The sequence below is a fragment of the Crocodylus porosus genome, unplaced genomic scaffold (genome assembly GCF_001723895.1).
Source record: "Crocodylus porosus isolate Cpor-Errol unplaced genomic scaffold, CroPor_comp1, whole genome shotgun sequence".
NCBI lineage: Eukaryota > Metazoa > Chordata > Crocodylia > Crocodylidae > Crocodylus > Crocodylus porosus.
This window is the reverse complement of record NW_017728923.1, coordinates 848,916-867,115: the sequence shown is the minus strand read 5'-3', so window position 1 is coordinate 867,115 and position 18,200 is coordinate 848,916. Positions and strand designations below refer to the sequence as shown.

Sequence of the window (18,200 nt, the reverse complement as noted above, 5' to 3'; positions counted from 1 at the left end):
GAAGGCTGTGGCAGATGTGGGAATTGAAACCTTGAAGGGCAGTCCTGAACCTGACCTACAAGCTTATCCCAGACTAGACTTATCCCAGCTACAGAGCCATCACTTCAGCAAGTGATGGCTCTGTAGCTGCTGTCTTTGTCACCCTTTTGCGTTGCAAGTGCAAGAGAAAACCCAGTTCATTTAATTCTGGAGTCACAATGCAGAGAAAATTCACAGGCATTGTCTCCTGGGAGCTCCCTATTCCAGTGTGCTACAGTGTTATACCCAACAGATTCTAAGGCCAACCATAACTCATCCCCATGTTCACCCCATCCCAGCCTGCCTCTACAACCAGGAGACCCCTCATCAGTGCCACCTGTCTGTCCTGCTCATGACATGGATCTCTTTAGCTATGAGATGGGAAAGCCCAATCCACCCTTCTCACAGGCTAGGTGCAGGGCTAGGTGTTGAAACAGAGCTGTGAGGTGAATGCCATGCTGGAAAGCCTCTCCAGGTTTTATAAGCACAGGGGGAGCTGGTGACTATTATAAAACAGCAGCCAAAGGAAAAGGATATGCATTGGTTGCATCCTTACTTCTTGATGCTCCATTGTGGGACTAACCCAAAGGAAGGGATATTGGTGGAAGGTGAAAATTCCATCTTGCCAAGAAGGGCTCCCATTCCCTCCTCCCTGGGGAGTGAGTCTCCTTGCAGAGGTGGGTGGGACAGAATGGAGACCAGAGGTGAATCTCTAGACAACATCCAGATGTATGCTGGGTTGACAGATGGGCCAGGGTGTTGGCACTTGGTCACCAGGGGTGGTTAAGGTGTGAGAAGCTGTTGTGCCTGACTTGTAGTATGGACATCTGGAGAATGGGTAACTCTAGCCCTCATTGTGGACGGAGTATCAGATAGGGCTGGTGGCTGTCTGAAGATGCAGCTATCTGGTGAAAGTTTGAGAAGCAGTGGGGATCTCTGACCGCTGACTGGGTGAGGACATATGGGCAGAGTTAAGGTTTGTGCTGGGAGCTCGGCTACGGTGCATTGGTGTTTCTGACGAAGGCTGACCAGGCTGAAACATTGCTTTCAAGACCAGCATCTCTACAGAGGCCTTGGTCCTTTGGATTTCCATAGCTGCGGCTGAAAGGAGGGGTTATGTTCTTCTAGTGCTTGTGTGTCTTGAAGCTATTGCACAGACTTGGCTTGCATTGTTGGCAGAGCTGTCTGGTTTGCCAATGGTTCCTATGGGAATATCAAGTTCTTCATGCCAGGCTGGGTACTTCTAGCTCCCACAAAACCTCACACAGGGCTTTTCCTGAGAGACAGACTTGGAGCTGGAGTGAGCTAGGCCATGCTGGAGCACTCAGAAGGCCCTCAAATAGGTCTGACTTCAGAAGGGAATGCAGGTCTCTACACCCCACATTTGTGAACTTGGTCTGCATCACTGGTGTTGGCCAAACCTGCTGGTGAGTATGCTCCAGATCCCTATTTGTGCCCACTCCACAGAGGAGGAGAGTCTGTTACAGCTCAGGAGTGTTGGTTCTTCAATCCAAACTATAGTAGCTTGTGCCTTTAGCTCTGGAGGGCTCTGGGTCAGTTAGCCAAAATGGCAGCTATCATGTGGCTGTCGAGGGATAAGCTGCCCTCACCAGCATGCCTCGCAGTGTAGACTAAAGAGGACGGGGGTGGAGAAAAGTGGGGAACTACATAAGGGAAAGAGAAAGAGAGATGAAATGGAAGAAAAAAAAGAAAGAAGGAAGTACTTGTGGAAGGGATGGGGTAGAACGGAGGAAGGTAGGATAGATGCCAATGATGGAGAGGCTGTGGAGACCTCTGTCAAGGCACTGGTATAGAGAGAGGTAGGTGTGAGCTGCTGAGATCTCTCTGGAGAAGGGACTATCTCCTGCCTGTGGGCTTGACCGCTTGCCTCTTGGCAGGTGATGCTGGAGCAGATGCAGGGCGTGGTGCGACTGGAGCTCTCTGGCTGCAATGACTTCACGGAAGCCGGGCTCTGGTCCAGCCTGAATGCCCGCATCACCTCCCTGAGCGTCAGTGATTGCATCAACGTGGCTGACGATGCCATTGCTGCCATCTCCCAGCTACTGCCCAACCTGATGGAGCTGAATCTACAGGCGTATCATGTGACGGACACAGCCCTGGCCTATTTCACCGCCAAGCAGGGCTATACAACTCACACCCTGCGCCTCAACTCCTGCTGGGAGATCACCAACCATGGGGTAGTCAACATGGTGCACAGCCTGCCCAACCTGAGTGTGCTCAGCCTCTCCGGCTGCTCCAAGGTGACTGATGATGGGGTGGAGCTGGTGGCCGAGAACCTGCGGAAGCTCCGAAGTTTGGACCTGTCCTGGTGCCCTCGGATTACTGACATGGCCCTGGAGTACATAGCCTGTGACCTTCATAAGCTGGAGGAGCTCGTGCTAGACAGGTAGGTGGGGGACAGAGCCCTGCCTGGGAGCTGCTGGGGGAGGCAGAGTGTGCGGGATCTGTGGAACACTCCTCCTGGGAGAGACCAGGATGGTCAACACAGGAACCTCCCCTGCTGCACAGCCTCCTGCCCTATACCCTATGATGTCTGCTTGAGAGACACCTGGCTGGAGTAGCTGGGGCTCTGGTGTGGACAGTCCCCCTGTTCTTTTCCCTACAGCAGCTCCTGCTGGGGCAGCCTGGCACTAGAGTAACATTGTCATGCCCTTTTTTGCAGTGCTGCCTGCTGGCAGAGGCTGGGACTGGAGGAGGGGGGATGTATCCCCTATGTGCTGCTGAGCAGCAAATGCAGTTGGGGAAAGCTGCTCATTAGAAATCTTGGTGAGAAGCACTCCTGTAGCTCCATTCCTGTGCAATGCTGAGCTGACATGTCACTGGTACACTGAGGCTGTAGATGCCCCACAGTCATCTCAGGAGTGTGAGGCTGGTGGCACATGGGAAGGGCTTGAGATGCATTGTAGGGGGTGGCCAAAAACTGAAATTGTCCTTTAACATGGGGTCGCTGCCATGCATTGGTCCCTGCCCAGCACCTGCAAGTGGAATGAGCTTGGAGGAAAAGCGACAGGGATTGTGGAAGGGAAGGGAATGGAACTTGCTGAGGATGAGCCAGGAAGGGCTGCTCAGAGCAAAGGGTCTATTTGCACTGTGGTGCTGGCATTGACTCAGTGTCTTTGGGGACTGGGAGCCAGACCCCCAGCTGGTATAAATGCCATTACGCTCTTCTGTGGAGCCATTCTGATTTACACCAGCTAAATCATCACCTTCTGTCCACCTCCACCCATTCTAGCCCTTCACCAGGCCTGGATGATTACTTCAGCTGGCAGCTTGCTAAATGCTCCCTTCCCACCACCCCTCCTCTGCCTCTTCCACATGGTGTGTCTTCTGGGCTGCACGCCTAGAGGCCCCTCTTCCCCCGTTGTCTCTGCCACTCCGTGCTGTTTTTTCCTCATTGCCTTCCTGCTGAAAGGCAGGGAGGAGTGTGCATCTGGCACCAAGACAGCTGTCCCAGGCAGGCAGGAGAAGGAACAGGGCAGATGAACACTGGCTCTGCCTGCAGCTCTGGGCTAACTGGTTTCTGCCCCCCAGCTTGGGACAGAGCTCCCTTGTGGGGCAGTGTCCCTGGGAGCTCCTTTTGCAGCCAGGACGTAGGTCAGGCCTGAAGATACAAAGCATGCGGTGCCAGCATCCTGTAGAAATACAGGATCATATACTGAACTGAGGGCACCTCCACCTGGTTTCCACATGGAGGTGCCAGTCAAAGTGGGCAGAGCAGAATGTTGATGTCCAAGTAATGGATCCAAGAGCATCTGCTCTTCTGTGGCCTCGTGTGGATTGTACTGTTTTCCTACCCTCCCTCCCTTCCAGATCCTCAATCAGGGCAAAAGGCATAGGAGTCAACAGAGCTACATGGGTTTACCCCAGCTGAGGATCTGGCCCTCTCTGTACTGTCAGTTGAGAACCTGGTGTTCTTTCCCATTGTACTGATTGTGGCATGTGGTGCCCTCTAGTGACGTACAAGCATCTGTGGGAATAGCACCACAGATTCCTGCTTTCCCCCACTTTCAGAGCTGTTGAATTCACACCATTCACACCAGGAGTGCAGCAATGTTGAAGCTGCTGTTGACCAGTGGCATGTTTCACCAAAATGAGCACTACATGGAAGGGTTTGGAATGACAGTGCTAAGCAGTAAATCTTTTATCTACCCCAAGACCAGGTAATACCTGGGCAGCATCCATGAGAGCTTCCCTCTCCACTGTGCCCACTCCCTGCTCTACTGGATGTCGATATGGAAGTTGGCCCCCAGGCCTGCCCCATCCTGAGCTTCTCTCATGACACAGCCAGTTTTGGTGGTGGCTTTGATGACATGGACGCCTACATGTGAGATTCATTTTCCATGAGGCCTGTACACTGGCATCCAGTGATAGATACTCCCAGTCACTTAAACGAATACTGCAGCAGTGACCTAGATGTAAAAGGTTCCATAGCTCATTATCAGTCTCCTGAGCTGTCTGGTTTCCCTCTTCTTGTTATTCTCTTAAGCAGGAGGTGAGGGTGTGCTGGAGAAGGAAGACACTCAACACACTGAGGACATATGAAGCTGAAGGTCTTGCTGTTGGCTGTGTATCAGCCCACAGGGAGGGCTTCTCCAGATACTTTCTCACCAGAGAGCAATCAGGGTGTGTCTGTTCCTTCCCTCTGGCCCCTGCAAGCCCATTGCTAACTGACACCAAGTACCCAGTTCAAGAGATTGGAACTGCATGTAGAAGATGCCAGGATTCCTTCTCCCCTGAGCTCTGGCATCTTCCTTGTGATCTTGTGCTTTTCCCTGCAGGTGTGTGCGGATCACAGATACTGGCCTCAGTTACTTGTCCACTATGTCATCTCTTAGGAGCCTGTACCTCCGTTGGTGCTGCCAGGTAAGTGAACAGCAAAGGACAGAGCCAACTAGGGAAACCTCTCTGCGGAGGGAGATGGAATGAGGTTCTTCTGTAAATCTCTCTGTCTTCCCTTTTCTCTATATGAGGGCTGGGTTGGCTACTGAGTTTTGAGATCCATGTAAGGCACAAATAATGTGATTGTGCTGCTAGTTGTACAACAAGCCTGTGGCTGAACCTGGCTATTGCTGGGATGAATACAACTCAACCAGAACGTCTCTGTGGGAAGCCTGTAGAATGCATGGCCTTTGATGCAAAGCACAACCACTTCCTGTGGCTCTGCACACAGTCAGGTAGCATGTAACGATGTAAGAGGCCTGAGTATGTGACAGGAAGAGGTTCTGGTATGTATAAACTAGAGCAAGATGTGAGAGTCAGAAGATGGGGGTGGGAGGGTCTCTTCTCCACTCTCTCAGATGGAGTCACATGCTCTCTGTCTCAAAGCGGAGTGGTGGTGCTGAATTGTGTATGAGACTCTGAGGAACATCAGATTGGAAGGGGCTCCAGGGGCCTCAAGCCTTGTTCTTTATATTTGCAAGTAGCTGTTTACCAAAAGACTCTTAAGATCATTTATTGCAAACATTCACCCGCTAGAACTACAAGCCCACAACCAGAAACTCCCCAGCGATATGCCACAGGGGAGACATGAGTGCTGCCTTGCCTTGCAAGGGAAGAGAAGTAATCAGGTAGCTGCTTAGTGCTTTTTTCAGCGAATCTTTCCAAATGTAGCTTATTCTTAGGGGTCTACTTAATTTGCAGTTTTGTGGTTTTCGTACAAATGACAAAAACATTGTCCACAGTTGCCAGAAAATATTGCATTGGCTGTGATTTCCTGTGACATTAACCTACCCCCAACATGTTTTTCATATAATACGCTGTTTTAAAATGTCCCAATGTTTACCACAATACAGAGACAATGTGATAATCACTGCAGCCATAGATCACATGATTGAGAGCTGTTGTCTTCTAATGAAGTGGACTAAGTGAAGGTGCCAGTCAGTGACGTGAAAATGTTTCAGTGCCATTTTAAAAAAAGTTAGTGCAATGCCAGTGCCCCTCTACCAGTCAGCAGTGAGGTGTGGGGCCACCAGGAAATTGGCTCTTCATGCCACAGCCAAGCCATGAAAATTGCTTTGTCTCACTGTGAGTTAAGTAGATCCCTACTCATTCTGTATTAATGATCTGGGGCCTTGCCTCTTCTGCTGTTTTAGGTACAAGACTTTGGCCTGAAGCATCTCCTGGGCATGAGAAGTTTACGCCTCTTATCTCTTGCTGGTGAGATCCAAATACTAAAAGCTCCAGCAGGGGGAGGGGGATGGGGATGGGGCTGAGACTGTGTGGGCAAACCCAGTGACATCCCAATCTTGCAGCAGTGTCCCATGAGGATGCTGCTGGCTCATGACAAGACATGAGGGTGTTTTTCTAACATAGAATGGTTTGGGGAAGAGTAAAAGTGGCTGGTGCAATGGAGTTTTGTACAGTGGCCTCAGAGTTGGGTATGTGCTGTCTTCTCCTGCTCCCTGCTTTTTCAGCTGAGTAAACAGGGCAGGGAAGAAGAAGAAGCCAGGCCAAACAACCAGGAGATACCTTCCCCCTGGTAGTCTGTGCTGTCAGCTGTGTCACTTTCTCACACTCCACTCACTGTTCCTGAAGTCATGTTTTACGCTTCTCTGGGCACTGAAGAGCATCTACTGGGCTGGGGAACAGTGTTTCTTGTCCTCTGCAGACCCAGAGAGCCTGAGCACCAGAGCTGCTGAGAAATCAGTGGGAGCTGTAGGCCTGAATTCAGACTCAGAAGGACAAATCCCACCACCGGATGTGTGGCTTCCAGTCCCTCCCACCACCCTGGGGGGGTGCCTGGTTCCTGCAGTTCATTAGCAACTCCACACACACATTCAAAGGCAGAAGAGTGCTTCACTTTTTTCGTACTCCTTGTAGACTTCCAGGCATGTTTACCAACCACTTCTTAGAGCACCTGGGAGTCCCATTTCCACTGACAGCCCAAGTCAAGCCAGCTCCCAATTCAAGCCACCGCCAAGCATTTCTGTGTTGACTGAAAAAGTTAGGTCAAAGTGGTTGTGTGTGGATGTGACTTAGAGGCATGTTCCCTGTTTCACCACTTGACTGCACCTTCTATGCATCAGTTCCTAGGGAAAGCCTGATGGAGAAATGTGGATCCTGATTCTCTTTGCACTTCCACCCCTGGAAATCAGGAGTCATTCTGCTGCCTCCAGTGAATGGCTGCAAGTCAGGTGGCCCAGGGATGCTGAGGAACCTCAGGGTGTGTCTACACTGAATCCCCAGTGCCTGCACTAACCCTAGGACCATGATGTTGAAGCATCTATTGCAGCTGGGGGCATCTCTTGCAGCCCTCAAACATGCTGAAATCAGAGGTCTCAAGAACAGCCATGTGGGATGCCCCTAGAGTGGCTTCACTGCCTCTTTTGGGGGGGGGGGGGCAAGTGTAGATAGGGGGATGGGCAGGGTCTGCCTCCCCAAGAGTGTGGGTGTAGGTAGACATGCCCTGAGAAGTCAGAAGTGCATGTAGAATGGTTCTGGCACAGAGGTGCAGCTTATCCACACTTGAACATGGTCACACCAGAAGTAATGTGGACATTCTTTTGGTGTATACCTCATTGAAGAATCCTGCCACCCATTCCCTTTCAGTGGACTGATGCTTTCACTGGCTGTACTGTGCTATGGATGTCTCTCTTGGCCTGTCCCAGATTCAGTTGTGGGAAAGACTGTCATTTAAAAGCTCAGAATGAGGTCTGCCATAGCTAATAGTGCTGGGGGGCTGGGAACTACCTCTGATCCATTTCTTCAACATAAAAATAATTGTCTGCCTCTTGCTTCCATGAGTCAGCATTCATTTACAATGACCATTGTGAGATCACTTCAGTCAGGTGTGGGATGATGGTAAATTTGGGTCTAAAATAGGAGCTGTCCTTTGTCAAGTGGACATTTGAGGGGAACAGTTACAGAGATATCATGTGCTCAGCAGGGTTATTCATACTCTGTGACTCATCTGACTGCCCCCTCTGCTGGATTTCTATGAGGAAAAAAGCGTCTGTCCCTCCCAAGTGGTCACATCATCCTAGCCTTGGTGGCTGAAGCAATAAACAGCACAAAACATTTCCTGTTAATCACCTCAGTTCCTATAATTTCCATCTTATCATCCTTCAGGGACAAATGGTATGAGAGTCATTTACTGGAGCCAGTACAGCATGACTACACTAATATCACTAGAGTTCCTTTAGCCCAAGGGAGCTCAGAGCCAGGCCCTGTCTCATGCAGTAGATGGAGGCAGAGAGATGAGGAGGTGCAAAAAGCAGAGTGGTCCAGCTGTCTGCCAGTGGGGTAGCATGGTACAGCTGTTATGCAGCTGTAACATGCATGGCAGCTGTAACCCAGCATCATGACCCCAGGCGGCCTCCACAGGGCTCTAAGATGTGATAGAGCCATAGGCAGAACTGAGATGAGTCATAATCCAAGAATGTCACCACCAAAGCCAAGGGATGGTTGGGTTCTGGGAGTCCAGCCCTACCCCACAGGGTCTACATAACTATTGTTCACTGGGTTGAACTATTGTTCTTCTGGTTTTAGGTTGCCCACTCCTGACCACCACAGGCCTTTCTGGCCTTGTCCAGCTTCAAGACCTGGAGGAGCTGGAGCTGACCAACTGCCCTGGTGCCACCCCAGAGCTCTTCAAGTATTTCTCCCAGCACCTGCCGTGCTGCATGGTAATCGAATAAGCAGTCCCCAGGATTGGCCAACTGTTGGAGTCATCTTCTCCAATCCCAATCCAGCACTGACCGACCAACCAGAGTCATCCGATTGTTTGTTTTTCTTTCTTTCTATTTTGAGAGATGCAAAAGACACTGGCGAGTTAACTCCACCACCACGTGTAAAACAAACCAGTTATTCACATCACCACACCCGGTGACAGTGCCTGGAGATTGAGATTTGCTCTCTCAGTGAAAGGAGGCTTCTGTCTGTTCATATGCCGCAGACTTCACAAGAGAACCCCTCTGCAAGGTTTGTAAATTTCCCACACTTCCATCATCTCTCGTCGTCTTTGTAGTGGTCTGTCCTGAAAGATTTTAACTTAAAAAACAACTCAAAAAACAAAACAAAACACAATAAAGCTGAACAAATGACACAAAAAGAGACAGAGAGAGAGAGAGCAATGCAAATTGATGAGCTGGCCCAGGACCATGTGATCTCACACCCTGTGTGCCGTTCCCCCTCAGTGCTGGATTTCACGTGGTTTCCGTCTGGATGTCTCTCATGATGGAGGGTAGAAGTTCCACCCGCTCCACCCATGCTTCTGGGTGGGCTCAGAGGGGAGTCTGGGGTGGGGTCTAATTGAAGCCCTTCCTCTGGGTATTGCATGGTCGAGCCCGGAACTGAAATGTCCGGTGTTGCTGGGAGCTGAACCAGAAGGTGAAGAAGGGAAGAGGAGGATCCTGAGGGACAAAGAGGCTTGAAGGAGAAGGGCCGGAATAACCGATGCCATGGGTTCTTGTTTTGTCTCTTCATTCCTCAGACGGGATGCTGCAGGTCTCCCGTGCTGGAGGCGTTTAAAAAATAAACCGACCAGTGCTGTGAAAGAGAAGCACAGGGCCCGATCCTGAGACTTTTGGCAGGCTGGGTTCCTTTTGCTCCAGGAAGTGAAGCTGGTACGTTAACCGTGATCATCTTGTCTTCGTCAGAAGCACAGATCCATGGGCAAATTTCCTGAGAAACAAACAAATTGACCCAGCTGAGTTGTCACTCCCCCTACACAACCCTGTTCCCCAAACACCCAACAACCCTAAGGTCATGTGGCCTGGGGTGGACGGTCGCCTACTGCTCTTTTCATGTTGTTAATAAGATGTTCTTCTCAGAACAGCCTGCAGCCTTCGCATGCTAGCTTGCTTCCGTCTTGTGGTAAGGTAGGTCCTGGAACGCGTGGGCGCTGGGAGGGCCCGTGGGTGGCAGCTCCCTTCTCATTCCCTTGCCCAGCTCCAGTTGTCTCCTCCAGTGTGAAGCTGGTGTGGCTTTGCATTCCATCCACATCCATGCGTTGGAGTCCTGGTTTCACTGTGAGTTCTGTTCTCAGACAAGGGAACCTGAGACAACTCCTTTCACTCCCACCCCTGCCTGGAGCCTCCCTCAGCTGTCTTCCTTCTCTCCCTGCAGCTTGGGAAGAGGAGAGAAAGCTTTTGGCTTCTGCTTCCTTTGCAGTGTGTCATTCCCCAAAGGTCCAGCTTGAGGCCAGCTCAGTTGCAGACAGAGTCAAAGCCAGAAACATGTGAACCAGGCAGACCTGGGACCCTGCCTCCCCCTTCCCTGCATTGCCGTCCCCACCAGCTGAGCAGGTTTTGCTACAGTTTTTAGTCAGGCCCCATCTTGACCCACTGTTGTGCCCTGGCTCTGGGGGGCTCTTCCCATCTCACTGTTGCCTCCCCCATTCTCAGCTAAGCCACCTGCAAGGTCCAGTTCTCCCACTGCATCAGGAATGCTTGGAGGCTCTTTCCTGAGTTACATTCAGATCCCAGGGGTATGTGGGAGGACATCCCAGCTGAACCATGCTGTCCACACAAGCAAAGTCTCAGCAGCTGAAATGTCTTTACATCTGGTAATGAAACCTTTTGTTTTGTTGTAGGTTATGTGCAGGGAAAGTGGGGGAGAGGAAGGTAGGGGCCAGGGAGAGCCATTGCCTCTGTACTAAGGTCAGGTCATGGTGAGTCAGGCTTTCTTCCCGTCACTGCTCATTCTAGAGCCTGTACATCTCTGCTCAATTCACTGCTTTGGGTGAGCCTGGAAGAAGCCCTCTCCAGACTCACCTCAAGCTCCATGTGGGGCGACTGGCCCCAGGATGCACACACGTACATGTGTCCCCATCTCCTGCACCCACATGCAAACAGTTTGAGCTTAATTGTTCCGAGGGATGTCTCTGCTACCTCTGTACCATGTGAGGTGCCTGCCCTATCACTTGGTGGTATCTTCTATTCTCCGACCAGAATGGAAGTGGACTGTGGAGACTCCGCCAGCTGGGTAGAGCTCCTGAGATGAAGAGAAGAGCCTGTGGTTCTCCAGGGATAGGGGGTGAGCATGCAGAGACACTCCTGTGATCCTGTAGGGAGTGGACTCTCAGTCCAAAGGCACCTCAGCAGTCTCCAGCCGTGCTGCAATTGAAAGCCAAAACACATTCAGCTCCCATATTATGGAAAATGGGAACATGCTACACAGAAGCAGCAGCCTCAGGACACAAAGCCACTGTAGCTCTTCCAGCATCTGAAGCCATCTCCCTGATACCAGCAGAAAGAGACCAGGCGGGGACCTCTGTATGTCTCTTTTCTAAGTCCTCCCAGCATCATCAGCACCTTCTATACTGCCTGCATCATCTCTGACCTGAGTCAGGGACCTCCCCATCCTCAGGGCAGGCATCACTCTGGGAAGGACACTGGCCATAGTAGTTATCTGAAGGTTCCCTTGATGAGGTACTGTCAGGACTGCATAGGAAACTCAAGCAAATAATACAGGCTCAGTGTCTCAACTGGTATAAACCAGCACAGCACTACTGCAATCAGACTGGGCCAGTTTACATCAACTGAAGGTCTGGCCCAAAGGTCATCTTACTGCAGAACCCCTAACAGTGTCTTTCTTGCAGAATACCTTAATGTGTAGCTGCAGCGCTGAATGGTAGAATTTAAGACAGCTGAACATCTTGCCATACATTGATGTAGATGGTCTCCTTGCCATTTAGTGGAAGGAGACTCTCAGGTAAAGAATATCATATCAATGGCCAGCACCAGGCCTGTAGGTGACAGGCTGTTACAAAGCCAGTGGTTAGTGTATGCATGCGCTTCCCAATAGGTCTTATTAGTGGGAGATCATCCTGAATCCAGAGTGTGGATGCAGCCTTCAAACACTCCTATCTATCTTGCTTCTTCTCTGATGGTAACCACTGGAGGGTGCACCCTCTGCTAGCCCCAAGGCTCCCTCTCCATAGACATCCCAGCCCATCACTACCAGACCCATATCCTTCATAAGGGTTGTTCCATGGTGGCCAGTCTGGTGGCCTTGTGGTATGGGCATGATGAATGTGTAGCTTTGATACTTGGTTGGCATGACTATGGAGACTGTGGCAGGCAGTGAACCCAGCCTGGGAAGAGGAGGAATGCCTTGAATTGCTGGGAAGTAGTCTGGCCAGCTGTTCTCTAAAGTGTTTATTTTGCACCATAAATGGGCATGATGCTTGCCAAACCAGACCAGTTCTTTCCCTAAGGACCTTGCAGTAAAAGCAGGTAAGACATAGCATTGCTTAATAGTGGCCAGAAAGGCATAAATAGGTAAAAGCTGATCAGCTGAATCCAAGTGGGCAAGGAGAAAGGATGTTATGGCGACCTCGTTACCAGCTGGGACTGATTCCTCTGGATCTAGCAAGGTCTCTGGCTCTGGGCTAGTGGCACAATTGTCAGATCACTTGGATTTATTAGGTGGTGGGCTGCACAAACTGAGTCAGCTGGCAAATCCATGGCTGAACAAGTGACCTTGAGAAATGCTTAGGAAGAGCTAAAGGAACATACACTGGGTGTGGAGGTGGTGGTGATGATGATGGGAACTTTCCACAAAGCTGGAAGAGGTACAACTGGTCCTAAGCAGAGCTGGGCAAGTGGTGCAAAGCCCTTTCTCCATGGATAGTCATGCAGATAAGTTTTGGCAGCATTTGTGTCTTTCTCACGTTGGCGCCCTGCATGCATGTATGCTTGGGCATCTGTAGCATGGATGTGCTCTGAAAGCACATCTTCAGCTCATCCTTCCCAATGCTCACAGAAAACGCACCTTTGAGTTGCTTTCTATTAGCGTTAGCCCAAGAAGCCCACTAAGAGTCAGGCTTCTCCAGCCAGGGCAGAAACAAGTGGTCCTACATGGGTACAGTTCTTGCAAACCAGATTCCATGGAGCAGTGACTAAATGTGTTGTTCCACAAGCAGAAAAAATCATCCCAACCCAATTAGCACTAAGCTCATCCACTAAAGTGATCAGTCCTGAATGATCCACTCAGCTATGGCCTTGAGTAAGAGCCTAACTTCTCCATACAGTCCTTCCGCTGAGGGGAGAGGAATCGCAGCTCCTCAGACAGCAGCTCCCCTGCTCATTCCTGACCTGGTGCCGTAGTTTCTCATGGTTATGTCTGAACATATACATGTTTCCTAATTTTTAATGAACAGGAATTAACTGATTTAACAACCATGGGTTTTTTATTACCAACTTTTGTTGCCATAAAGATGTGTAAGCTTTAAGTGATTGACTTCTAGGAGGACATGTTGCAGCTTCCTGCTCTGATGGCCTCTCCTCCCCACAGCCCTGCTAATGCAGGATTCTAAGGTGGAGGTGAGGGGGGACTCTCTGATGGGGGAGTTGTTACTTTGGTTAACCTGTAGCTTTGGTTACTAATTGCACTATAGTCTCCTTCAAGATCCTTTCTGAACTCGCCAAAAAACACTGGTCAGGCAGCCAGAGCTTTTTCCTCATGACAAGTTCAGTCTTTCCAGTGGGAATGTTGGAAAACCCTGGACATCCATGGGAAATCCACAGGGATGGACATATGCCAGCCTATCTCCTGGTGTGTAACTCAGCTAGCTGTCGGTAGAGGCTAAGCAGGCAGCCCCCGTGGGACTACATCTGCTAGGCTGGTGAAGAAATCTCAGTGATAGCTCCCTGGCAGGCTGCCCTCCCAAACTGCCCTTTTCCAGTAGAGGAGTTCTTACATGTTCCTACACCTTCCACTTCTTAGAGGAAATCTGGAAGCACTGGTTCTTCCTTCATAGTAAACCTGAAACCAGCAGTGCCCTGTACACAGGGCTGCATGGGTTGATACTGCCCAGCAGAAAGAAATGGTAGAGATAGGCTGCGCAGCTGGACTGGCTGGTGGGAAGAAGGGAGCAGGCAGTCATCACCGAGGGTGGTAGAGCATTGTTTTGCTTCAGTGCTAAGATCCCTAGAGCTGCTTCTGCATCTACGTGCAGACTTACATCTCTATGCCCTGAGCCAGCTGAATCATCTACCTACCAGATCTCTACATCCATGCTTTCCCAGGCTGCTGTTTTTGCCAGCAGAGCCTTCAGTGGTTCAGCTGCTCATATGCTGGGGGCTGCAGTCAGGCTTCTTTGCTGGGAGGTAAATGCAGCTGTGCCTGGCCTCTGTCACTCTGGTCAAGCCAGGACCCCAGAGGTCAGCCCCCCAATCCTGTAATGGTGTCTAAGGATACTGGGGAGATGAAAAAACACCCTTGCCCCATGAGAGAATTCCCACTCCTGAGTGTCCCAGCAGTTGTGATACAATTCTAGTCTCTCCTTGCTCTGACATATTTACGGTGTGGGCCATCATATATAATCCACCCTCCTGGTTTTTCCCTCCTTGCTCTGCTCAGGCACTTCATTACAGCCCCAGCTTGTACATTTTACACATTCAAGTTGCTATGACCTGAGATCTGTTAGCTTAAGCAGAGGTAAGAGCCAGAAAAGAATTGGGTGTTTTTATGGAGTTCGTCCGGAGAAGAGCTGAGCCCCTGCAGCTCTTGTTGTCTGCACTGTGAATAGTTTTATTTCCAAGGGTTTTAGGCACTGGACACATGACAGTGCAGCACAAGGAAGCCAAAATGCCCCTGCCACGAGGCTTATCACTATTAAGTACCATGGGGTGCCTACAGGACCCACCTGCCCTATGGTCCTAGGTGCTGTATATGCATGGAGTAAGAACATTCCCTCTCCCAGAGCTTGCAGTCTAACCAAACAGTGAGGAAGCTGCAGCACAGAGACATGTGGTCACTTGCCTAGGATGGGCAGGGCTCAGCCAGGCCATTGCACCATCCAGTGCAACATTCTGCCTCTGACAGTGATTAGTGCCTGACTGCAAAGGAGGCATCTCCATGAATGCACTGTCCAAGTGCACACTGCTGCCCATACAGCTGGGGGAGGGAAGATGCCTTCCCACCCCAGCAGGATGCCAGTTTGACAGGCTGCCCTCCTCTTGGCTTTAGGGTGATTAAGGCTATTAGCCACTGCACTACCCCACTGCTATCCAGAGTAGCCTAATGTTAGCTCTCCTTTCACTTAATTTCAGTTTGGCAAGGTGGCCTTGTTGTGATGTGTCTTGGGGAGGGCTGGATTTACACCTGAGACTTACTAGCAGAGACACCTGGTTCTCAGCTGTTGACTTCAATAGCAGTCAAGGTCACATCACAGCTCCCTGCATGAAAATCTCTTTCCTTTTGGGTACCCACCTGCTTCTGCTTCCCTGCTGAGATGATCTTGTCCTCTGTCTGTGTAAGAGCCCAAGTGCTTCTTCTCTGCTCCAGGGTAAGTTCTGTCCTTTTAGGGACATCATGAGCTCCCAGTCATGGTGACTGCTGAGAGGATCCTCAAGAAGGCCCTGCCCTCTTGGCAATTTACTTTAGAAACTGCGCAGTGCAGGGTCCATGTGCTAATATCTGTCGTGCTCTTAGAACCTCATTAGGTGGCATCCCTCATTTTATGCTGAGTCTGATTTGGGCCTCTGATGCTGCAACCTGGTGAGAACATCTTTTTGGCCCATCTACACAGGCAATATCAGGCATGTTATAAGCTGGTAGGAGGATGAGTGTGTTTTTCATGGATCCCCTGACAGATCTCCCATCAGAGATGTGCTGAGCCAACCCCTTCAGCCACAACACTGCTGTGAGGGCTGGTGAGCCCACAGAGGTGCAGAGGTTTGAACTGAAGTGCTATGAAAAAGGGAGTGTCCTGCTCCTTATACCCCAGGGCTAGTCTTGCCCATGAATAAGATTTACCAGGTTGTCCAGAGTTTTCCGTGTGTCCACTACCGCCCTTCCACCAGGAAGGAGACTGCAAGGGGAGTGTGGGGGTGCAGGAGAAGCCACTGAGCAGCTAGTGCCTTCAGAAAGAAATGGTGCATTTTTTCTTCTAAGGGAGAAGGGAGCTTGTGAGGTTGGCTCCTGGACCCAGCTGTGACAGAACCTGCCTTGCCTCCTGGAGCTGGGTCAGACCAGGCGCTCCACTTGTCTGCAATGTGGATGTCACCCTGTTTGTGGAGGGGCTAGGACAAGGCTTTTCCATCTCTTACATTTTTGAGCCCCTCTGGTGACTAGACTTCTTCACCCGACCTCAGCATTTCTGTTCTTTCAGCTCTCACTCCCAGAAGGTGGACATTTTTCTGCCCTTACAGGCCAGTCTGGGTCTCTGCAGCTGACATGAAAAATAAAGTGACTTAATCTATATAGGGGCTCAGCATAGGAGGGTAGAAACCAGTGTGGTCCCTGCTTTTACATTCAAGGGAACTTGACAAGTTGTTGGGTCTCCAGACCATAACATAGGAGGTTGTTATTCTCAGTGGGGAGAGGGGGAGATTCTCATGAGCAGTCAAGGTGCCAGAAGGGAAAAGCCTTTCTTTGCAGTCATGTTACAGCCAAGACATGGGGATGCTGCTGAGCTGAGCAAACTGATGGACTGTCTCTTCAAAGGATGCTGCATTGAGGAGCTAAAGTTTTACTTAAAAAAGAGGGCAAAGATAATAAAATGACATGGGCTGTTGGCCAACTCCACTGGCAGCCAAGTAGGAACCAGCACTGGGTCTATTACGCACAAGGCCTACCAAAGCTCTCAGGAGCACAGCAGTCTCGGATAGGTGCAGTGTGTACCCACACCACACATGGTACTTCTGCAGCACAGTGCAGGGGACATGGTTGTGGCCCTTCCTTACTCCTGCCAGCCTGGTTTGGAGAGAATAGCAACGGTGCCACTAGCATAGCAAAATCCAGGCACTCACTGGAGTACAAGAACTCAACTGCAGGGAGGGACTGGAAGTCAGGCAGGCCGGACAGCTCATTCCTACTGCAGTACTGGAAACCCAAATGCAAGAGCTCTGGACTAGTGCACAGGAACCAGAGTGAAAGACTAGAAAGGGCAAGTGAAAGTGGCCAGTCAAATCACAAGATCTGAGCAGGAGAAGCAAAGAAACAAGGAAGCATTCAGCAGCGGAGAATGAATTTCCTTTCTTTAATCATTTAGAGCACTGATGATAATCCAGTGACACACTATGTGTTTCATAGTGTACATGTGTTTTGAAGCCAGATCCCTAACTGGCGTAGCTTCACTGACCTCCAGATTTATATTACCAGAGGAGGTGGGGCTATGTCCAAAGATTACTGGATTGACAGACAGAGTATCTTTAAAATGTGTGTATTTTTTTTAACGTTGCAATTTCTAAGGAGACATTGAGCGCTCAGGGAAAGCAGTTGTGATGCTTTGGTGGGCAACCATGCGGGTGTCCTGTGAGGTCAGAGAATAGCATGCAGCACAGTACTGAAGAAGAACCAAGGCAGCCTTGTCCTCCTGGAATACAGCAGAAGCAATGAGGAAAATGCCACAGAAAAACCTCGCATTTCCCACTGGAAAAGGAAGAGCTAAAAGGGAAACTATAATACTTGGAAGAGGAAGACTTGCTGGGCCCGGCGGTGTCAAGTGGCAACAGATTCCACCCCTCGAGGTCCGGCCCCGAACTGGCCGACCCAGAGGACGGGCACGGTTCTGTCACTGACTCGGTTCTGATTCAACCTCCTTAGCACCTTGATTAGGTATCCGCTGGTCCAAAGTATTATGAAAACTGCTGAAGCTGTGATATTTTGAGTTACTACAGAAGGAAAATAAAGTGGGAGAGAGAAAAAATAAATCTGAAAACCATTTTCTTACTGTACATACGACCTCATTCTCCTGTATATTCTGAAGATATAACCTTATATTTGGTAAGTGTTTCTTGTGCTATTTTATCACGTGACCTGTTTATAAAAATATATATTAAACATTTTAAAAAATGCAGGGGCCTGGTTCCTTCCCGCGTCGTCGCCTGCTCCCTCCCGGCTCCGGGCACGGGAGTGCCGCCGGCCGCGCTCCCTCCGCTCCTCGGGCCTTCCGGGGCGGCGGGCCCTGCGCTCCGCTCCGCTCCGCGGCTCCCACGTGCTCCCCGACAGCGGTTTCATTTGTCCCAAGAAACCCGGGCCTGCGCCTTCAGCGGCTGCCCTGCCTGAGGGGGCTGACGGCAGCTTTGGTGGCCTTGGCCCAGGTCAGGCCTTCCCCTGCGCGGGGCAGCAGGTAAGCAGCCCTGACGCTCCCGGCTGCACGGGGGTGGTGGAGACGAGCACAGCCCAGGGCCGGCTCGTGCCACACCTGCAGTCCCGGCACCCGCCTGGCAAGCGCCTCCACAGGCCCCGCCCGTGCGCTCCCCGGGCCGGCG

At 50.7% G+C, this 18,200-nt stretch overlaps 1 protein-coding gene across 3 annotated transcripts in view; it reads left to right on the top strand.

Annotated features, from left to right (window-relative positions):
• Positions 1 to 17,785, top strand: part of FBXL16 (F-box and leucine rich repeat protein 16) — a 198,848-nt gene extending 181,063 nt beyond the window's left edge. For 2 of the 3 annotated variants that reach the window (XM_019539858.1, XM_019539859.1), the window contains 5 exons: positions 1,917 to 2,425; positions 4,818 to 4,902; positions 6,132 to 6,195; positions 8,527 to 8,663; positions 8,788 to 17,785. In XM_019539858.1, coding sequence (XP_019395403.1) covers positions 1,917 to 2,425; positions 4,818 to 4,902; positions 6,132 to 6,195; positions 8,527 to 8,663; positions 8,788 to 8,883 — 891 coding nt within the window. In that variant the 3' untranslated portion in view covers positions 8,884 to 17,785. Of the gene's footprint in view, positions 1 to 1,916; positions 2,426 to 4,817; positions 4,903 to 6,131; positions 6,196 to 8,526 lie in introns of all 3 variants that reach the window. The other variant, XM_019539860.1, reaches the window with a different exon arrangement.
• Positions 17,786 to 18,200: the final 415 nt, after the last annotated feature.